This window comes from Sorghum bicolor, chromosome 3 (assembly GCF_000003195.3).
Source record: "Sorghum bicolor cultivar BTx623 chromosome 3, Sorghum_bicolor_NCBIv3, whole genome shotgun sequence".
NCBI classification, from domain to species: Eukaryota; Viridiplantae; Streptophyta; class Magnoliopsida; order Poales; family Poaceae; genus Sorghum; species Sorghum bicolor.
The window spans coordinates 65,594,293-65,602,941 of record NC_012872.2 but is presented as its reverse complement, the minus strand read 5'-3'; the positions used below and the strand labels follow the sequence as shown (position 1 = coordinate 65,602,941).

General features: G+C 42.3%; 1 protein-coding gene across 1 annotated transcript; it reads right to left on the bottom strand.

Moving 5' to 3' along the window:
• On the bottom strand, nucleotides 491-4,344 carry LOC8082420 (transcription factor GAMYB). Its single transcript, XM_021457731.1, has 4 exons — nucleotides 4,019-4,344; nucleotides 3,124-3,513; nucleotides 1,246-2,266; nucleotides 491-1,173 (listed from the first exon to the last, which is right to left on the bottom strand). The coding sequence occupies exons 2-4, from the start codon at nucleotides 3,505-3,507 to the stop codon at nucleotides 908-910; spliced, it is 1,671 nt and encodes a 556-aa protein (XP_021313406.1). The 5' UTR covers nucleotides 3,508-3,513; nucleotides 4,019-4,344; the 3' UTR covers nucleotides 491-907.

The following is an 8,649-nucleotide window of genomic DNA, read 5'->3' as shown; positions in this document are numbered from 1 at the left end:
TTTGAGAGTCCTGGATTCAAAATGGAGTCCGAAGGGTGACATGGCTTGCACCTTGCAGGCCCAATGACAAGAAAAGCGTGATAAAAAAAATAAATACTAAGTACGAGGATATGCAGCACAGAGAATGAACGAATAAACGAAATTGATCGTGTGAAACCAAAAGGACGAATCCAACGCAAGAACTGATATCAGAGCAGTTAGGTACACACTGTTTGCGACCGTGCAGTGTCGCGGCCTCCTAGTGTCGTAGATGATACAACACCTTTTGGGTTCCAACTCTGAAGCCACAATATTACAACCTTAATTATTCATCACCTGGCATCTTATCCTTGCCTTTTCCTTCAGCCATCAGCTAAAGCTAGCAGATTTTCAAAGGCAGGGAAAGCTAGAACTGGTGGTGCAAAGGATTGGCGCTTTCACTCAATCAGGACTTCAGGAGCACAAACATGAACATGCATATAATTTCTGAGTTTCATATTGCAATTTAATGGACATCTAAAAAACCATCAATATTGCACAAACGATGTGCCAGCAGCAATGACGGTGTATACTTAAACAAATTGCTACCCACATGCAAATGCACCAGGGGATAGCACACAGCACAATATCAATAACCGATATTAAATTGTTCAAACAAAAATCATGACACGTTTCCAACATAATCCTGACAGGGATGACAAAAACGGTTCTCTAATACAAAGCAAAAAAAATATTATCCGGTTATCTTCATGCACTTTATTAGACAAAAGGACTATTCACATGAAGATAACATGGTAGCCGCTGCACCTGCACGCCCTCAAGGATCACTGTCAGGAATGCAGCATCACAATCAATGAGGCCTTCCATGATATTGACCCCAAAACAAGCAGCAAGAAGCCCTTCAGAATCACAAAGAAGTACATGGAACTCATTTGAATTCCGTCATTTGAAAAGCATGTGGCATGTTGTTCCACGAGGAAGAATCGAGCACAACTCCATCACCAAGAACATGTTTGTACTCAGCATTAATGCCATTGCCCATGAGCATTGCTATGGCATTGTTGAAAATGGATGGATCAGCTGTGTTCCCAGAGAATAATGCATCAGGCCTCAAGTTTTCGGGATGAGGTGAAGCTGCTGACTCATGTTTAGGCTCTAACGCCTGCTCACCAGAGCCCATTGAAGGGCTTTGTGCTGCAAATGAATAAGCCTCTAGTAACTGAGCTAATCAAATCAATTATTGAAAGAAAGGGTCAGCAGTCTCACCAGGAGAAATTTTGGAGAACTGAAAGAAATCAGGTGACGCAGCACTAACAGGAGTGGATTCGGTCAAAGAATTTCCACTAAAATGAGCATATTCACTGAGGAAAGAACCAGGCTGTTCTTCCCAATATTCCTGGCCCATATCAAACTCTGGGCTAACCACCGTAGTAGTCTCACAAGGTGTGCCAGCAGAAGAACTTGAACTTCGGACCGATGGTTGTTGGTTCTTCCCAGATCTTAGTGCCTGAGCTTCATGAAGCAGCTCTTCCAAAAGACCACTGTTCCTCGGCGATGCACACTCAGATTTCACTGAAGGGGTCGCTGATGGAGACTGCAGGTAAGGATCTACTAACTCAGTAGGCTGCATTGCAGGAGCCACAGTATACTTGAGCCAGCTATTTGGATCAGATTCAGTATCTTGGAGTGAAGGGAGCTCCATCTTCAAAGGACCATTTGTGGGCCTAGAAGCAGAGAAGTTGCCATTTAGAAAGGCATGGCTGCCAGTAAGTGCAACCCCGAAAGGTGCAATACTCTTGCTGCTAGCATTGGCTTCATTAAGATAATCAAAACCTAAAGCTTGCTTGAGCTTCTCAGAGTCATTTGAAAATTGATCAACTGAAGAAAGCACACCGTCAATGGCATCGCTCAATGCAGGAAGCACACAGCTAGATTGTTTCAGCATCCCTGCTTGGTCTACCTGATCCATGAAGCTACAGTTTTTTGATGCAAAGCTTTGGCCGAGTAAATTGCTTATTGAAACAGCTGACAGCTGTGGTGCATATGATAAAGCCTCTGGATTAGCAATGAAATTGTCACTGGTAAAATCTGGTAGATAAAGGCTGTTCCCGGATAGAAGATCATTGGATATGTTCTCGCCACCATTATAATCACCAGACACTTGCTGATCTTCATTTGAAGATTGATTGCATACACTTGCAGGATAGATAGGAAGGCTAGCTCGTTGACATCTCTTTATTCGAGTGTTCCAGTAATTTTTAATTTCATTGTCAGTACGCCCTGGCAACTGAGAAGAGCATTCAAGGTTAATGAGGACAGTATAGAAAAATATATGCACAAATTGTTATTAAGGGTAAAAATAGGAACTAACTATGAACATATGCACACATGTAAGGCATATTAAACATTTCAAAATATAGTAGCATATTTTCCAATTGCTGGCCGTAACCTTGAATAGAATAGAATTTATATCATGCCAAATTGTAGCGAGCACATATACAATGGCAAAAAATATTAGCTTTATAAGATCTAGAGATTGCAAACAAAAATGATTATTGAAATTTAAAGAAAAATCTGGTACAAGGCTAACATGCCTATACGGCTATACCTTTGAATATGACTACCAGTAATGTCTTTATCCATAAAAGAGTAACAATGACAAGTCATATGGAGTTGAAAGCCAAAGCTAAAAAATATTTGAAAGTGATCATTGCTTGGTATCACAGATCAGGAGTGATACTAGAACATTAGCAATTGTGGACTAGAATCTTTGATACCAGGAGGATTTTAGCAGGTTGCTAAAGAAAGTCAGCAAACCTAAATTTTGAACCACAAGATTGGTATTTATTGAATTAAAGTAGAAAACCATACAAGTTACTGCAACATGGACAGATCATTACAGTTCCAGTACGTGACACAAAACAGAATAATTCGCTAAATAACTACAGAAATACACATCCTGAATTAAAGACTGCACGTACGTAATAAAGACCCAACGAACACATCAATTCTCCCTGGAAACTTCACCTGATCAGACCCCAGAGCAGGGAATCAAGTATTCGACATGTGCAGACTGAAATACGAAATACGGATGTGCAGAAGAAGTGCAGCACAGGGAATCAAGTATTTCGGCTAGGCACTTACATGAGCAGCCATCCTTGCCCACTTGTTCCCCATCTTGGCGTGGAGCTGGATGATGAGGCGCTCCTCCTCCGGGGTGAAGGCCCCCTTCTTGAGGTTGGGCCTGAGGTGGTTCGCCCAGCGGAGGCGGCAGCTCTTGCCGCAGCGGAACAGCCCGGTGTTCTTCTGCACCGCGTTCCAGTTCCCTTCGCCGTGCTTCTTGACGTAGTCCACCAGGATGGCGTCCTCCGCGGACGTCCATGGCCCTTTCTTCAGGGGCGGCCCGGCGCCCCTGTGAGGATGAGGCGACCCGCCTCCGCTGCTCACGTCGTCGGCCACCGGCGAGTCCATCTGGTCCTGCAGCATCATCTCGCAGTCGCCCTCGCCCTCGCTTTTCACCCGGTACATCGCGCGCTGTCAATCAGGGTATGCACGCAGAACAGAGTGGAAGTAGTATCTTAGATTAGATTACCACTTGGAGATTATATTCAGATAAGCTTGAAAGGAGCATTATTAGTAGATGGAAATCACCAAATTCCCAAAATCCGCAGAGAGAAAAAAAGGAAACAAGGACTTAATTAACGGCTAAACTCGAGTGTGGAGCACTTCAGCTTAAAAGAACTCCAACCAAGCAGGGTGGTATCACTATCAGTCTATCACCCACAGTTTACACGAGATTTCGGGTAAAGGCAAGAGGGAGAAAGGCGGTTCCGTCTCCCACAATTCACAGATCAAAGCACCACATGCCGTGAACAGCACTCCCCGCCTCCCAAGAACGGCAATTCTCGGAGGTCCAGGCCAGAATTGGGACGGAGAAGGACAAGGAGGCCAAAATTCAGCACCTCCCCGCCCCCTCAGATCACCACCTGGACGCCGAAAACAAATCGGAATTCAGCAAGGACACTAGGACAGGGTCTACCTCGCGGAATCTCGCAGCAGCCGGTGCCGATCGAGCCCAGCGTGGAGCCTAGCTGAGCTCCTCCAATGGACTCCTCCTCCTCCTCCTCTGCTGCTGTGAGCTGACCAGCAGCGGATTGCAAGGGAAGGAGTCGACTCGGGTGGAGCAGAGCAGAGGGGTGGAAACCGGGGGAGGAGGGGGATCTCGCCTAAGCGAGATGCCGCCACCACTTAGCACCAGAGTATGTGGAGAATTTTCAGGTCAGGGAGAGAGAGTTTTGAGGAGGAGGAAGAGAGAGGAAGAGGAGGACTGGAGAGAGAGTGTGGGCGAGCCTGGCTGTGGGATTTGCTTGGGGGCAGATTATAAAGCTGAAAGGTACAGCGCCAGAGAAGCCATGCTATTGGGCGTGGGCGCATGGGGCACCTATTTTTCTCTCTCTATCTCTCTACTACTAGTAGGCCCCCTATTTTCTTTAAATTCTTTTTCTTGTCTCGTTTATTTATTCATTTTTATTTTCTTTCTTTTTGTTCATGTCTCGTGCTTCTCAGAATCAGAGGCTGAATGACCAAAAGAAAATTCAAAGAGACCCGTATATATAGGTCTTAGATAGGCTCCCCATAGCATTATCCTACATTTCGGAGCTACAAACTTTTCGTGGAAAGTTTCCATGATACTCCTCCCAATTTCCTGTGAACTCTGGAATTCCTTGCTATTATTAATACAGACCAACTTGTTGTACCAGCTACAACTTGGGAACTGGTATATCTCTACATGTCTTCCTTTGGAAAAATTTTGGGACGAGTGAAGCCCTAGATGAATTTGAGTAGGATTTACTACCCACTTGCTAAAAGAAATGGTGGAGTGGCATTTATGGAATCCCCTTTTTTATGTGCGCATGCAGCAGAACCTAGATGAAATGATGAATATACCTTGTGAATGAGTGTGAAGATACCTCCAATTTCCAATTAAACGCCCAACAAAAATAAACTCCAATTTGCTCAAAGCAAAGGGAGGCCCTTTATGCCAAATCTAGAGAATTTTTTCCTTTCATAGTAGTGACGGTACCTTTCTCGCTTACTGCTTATACCCTCAAGTCCATTCTACCATTGCTTTTCTTCCCCGTAGTGTGTGGCCCTTCCCTTTCCCTTTTCCTTTGAAACTACTAGACTAGAGCACGTATGTATAGGTAGAACATGATCTCTCACAATCAATCAAATCAAATCAAATGGGATAAACAAAAGCAAGCTCCATCCTAGGTTCATATATTAGCTTAGGTCTTGTGTAGTTCCAATTTTTTTTAAAAAAAATGGATAATATAGCACTTTCGTTTATATTTAACAAATATTGTCTAATCATAAACTACCTAGGTTCAAAAGATTCGTCTAGCAAATTACAGATACATTGTATAATTAGTTATTTTTTATCTATATTTAATTTTTGTATCGCAAGATTTGATATGATTGAAAATCTAAAAAAAAATAAGGCCTTAGTTACCGCCGGCGGCCAAATCTCGCGGCAGTTCTTGCGGACGACAAGTCAACTATTGCATGCACGCATGCTCGCTACAGGCAGCGTGCGATCGAGTCGGACTCCGGCCACGAGAAGCGCCGCCCTTGATCGATTGCCAAATCCGCGACGAAAGCTGCAAAAGGAGAGAGAGAGAGAGAGAGAGAGAGAGAGAGAGAGAGAGAGAAGGCGCAGCGCTGGCAAGCAATGCGCGCGACGACTTCCCCCCTGCCGTATTTTGTTTCGCGTAGCACTTCTCGTACATGCATGGGTTGCTTCTGGGGCAAAAGCACCGTCGCTGCTCATCCCGCCTGCGCAGCTCCGATCCAACCCAACCCAATCCGCCGGCTCTCTGCGTACGGTACACGATACACATGTACACATGGGTGGACGACGAAGGGAACAGCCGGCCGGCTCGGTGTCTGGTACTAGCTAACTCTGGGTGGGTGATGGAGGCGCCGATGCTAATTCGGGGGGCGCACGTGGTGAGGAGATCGGGGGCTCATCCCTGCGTGTCAGGCCCGGACGGGAAACTGCACATGCCCCCGGTCAATTAAAATTTTGTCTCATCGTACGTACTCTCCCTTCTGCAACAAAAGACCCTTGGTCTAGGTGCGATTAGTAGCGCTACGGCATAAAATAGACATTGACCAGGATAGGCCCATGCTTAGAGAGCCTTAGACCGAGGCTGCCCATTAATTATTTTCGTTGTTCCTAGATTATATAGTAACACACCATTATATTATTATTACACTTTGGAAAGCGAGGTGAGCCAACTTTTGTATACTAACGTATTTTGTGGATTTTGTTGGGGTAATACAACCGCTGCCTCCGATTTTTAAGTTAATGACATTTAACAAAATATATAATTATTTTAACAATGAAATACTAGTTTCATTATCAAAGAATGGCATATGTTTCAAAATAAAGACAAGTTCTTTTTATATATACACGAATGCATATGTTTTTGGTGGGGAATAGAACTAGCCGCCAGCCCTATTACCCTATTGCAGGAAAAGAAATGTAAATAACGGTCCTATTTGGCTCGTTTTGTATTCAATTTTATGCAAGATGTTAAACTAAAGGTGCACATTCCCATGAGCGCGCGCACAACACACTTAGCATGTTACTAGTAGCAGTGGACATAAATCATTTTGGTATACTAACATGTTTGTTGATTTTGTTGGCATAATAAAACCGCTGCCTTCGGTTTCTAAATTCATAACATATTACAAGATTCTAATTAGTTAAGAAATGAACTACTTTACCAAAAAGGCGTATATTTGAATCTAGAGTTGAAAACGAACACACATATAGTTTTTAGCGGGAAATAGCACTAGCCGCTAGCCCTATTACCCAATTAGCGGGAAGAGAAGTAATTAATGGTCCTATTTGGCTCGTTCTGGATCCGCCACACTGCGCGGGAAAAGGAGTTTGTATTCAATTTATGCAAGACGTTAAACTAAGAGCTTTTTACCTGTATGCCATTATGAAAGATTGACCAAACCAGCAGGCCACTAAAAAGTTGTTTCGTACCGCTGTGACCAACTTCATCTTCGACTATACCCGTGTGCCATTCCGTCTCAGTTCCGTTTGTTTTGTGACGTTCAAAAGATCAGACACGTGGGTCCCACGTAGAAAAATGTCCTTCTTACCCCTGAGTCCATAACCCCCACGCGGAGGCCGTGCTCGTGCTGCTTTCCGCGGGCGCTGTTCCTCCGAGGCGAGGGAGTCGACGACATTCAGGTGAGTACGTTACTTTTCTTTTTTTTTTCTTATCCATTCTTTATTTAACTTTTCTTTTCTTTTCTTTTTTGTATCTATTTTTTTTCTTTTCGTGTTTCATGTCGCGGGATCGGCTTTCTTTTGTTTTCCATTTTTGTTATTGTTCTCATTTCTTTATTTTCCTCTTCGTTTATATTTTTATTTTTATTTACATTTCTTTTTTGTTTTAAGTGATTATTATTATTATATTAATTTCCATTTTATGTTTATTTTATTTATTTTTTTCTTTTCTTTTCTTTCCGTTTTAACATTTTATTTCTAATCTTGATTTTTTAATTTTATTCTTTTTTTGTTTCGTGTGATTTTTCATTATGCTAATGATTTTTATTTTTATTTTTTATTTTTTCTCTTTCTTTTTTTCGTGCATTATTCATTTTTTTATTTTATGGTCTTGTTTAGTTCACCCTGAAAACCAAAAAAAAATCAAGATTCTCTGTCACATCGAATCTTGCGGCACATGCATGAAGCATTAAATATAGATGAAAATAAAAACTAATCATACAGTTTAACGGCTAAAACTTTTTTAGTTTAGGTAACATCAGATCTGTGACCTTTTGTTTTGCTGGTTTGGCGTAGCAATACGAAAAAAACAAACAAAAAAATTCATGATTAGACAGCAGGTGCCGGCGTGCCGCTGCTTTCCCATGCATCGGACGGGATGTCTTGCCAATTTCAGTGCCAGAGATCAGGGCTTTGTTTAGTTCCCAACAAATTTTGCAAAATTTTTCAGATTTTTCATCACATCAAATTTTTAGACATATACATAGAATATTAAATATAGACGAAAATAAAAAATAATTACACAGTTTGGTCGGAATTGACAAGACGAATCTTTTGAGCCTAGTTAGCCTATGATTGGACAATATTTGTCAAATACAAGCAAAAATACTACAGTGTCAATTTTCCAAAAAAATTTTGGAAACCGCAGAGGCTCACCTAACTTTTAGGGCACCCAGATTAAGGTCTTATTTAGTTCAAAAAAAATTACAAAATTTTTCAAATTTTCCATCAAATCGAATCTTTAGACGTATTTATGGAGCATTAAATATACACGAAAATTTGACACACGGTATTTTAACCATACACCATATCCTGCATTTACCATGGTAGTATCCAAAATAGGCCGTTAGTGGCACACGGTATTTTGATTGGCTCGTTCATAGCGGTATCCAAAATTGGCAGTCAGTGGCACTGGGGACAAAAAATTTTTGTTGTCGAGACCAAGTAGCCCAGGGGCATTCAAGTCTATTGCCAGACCACTTAACTGCCGTTAGACTTCAAAATGGACGGAATGGCACACGGGTATAGCCGAAGATGAAGTTGGGTATAACAGTGCGAAACAACTTTTTAGTGGCTTCCTG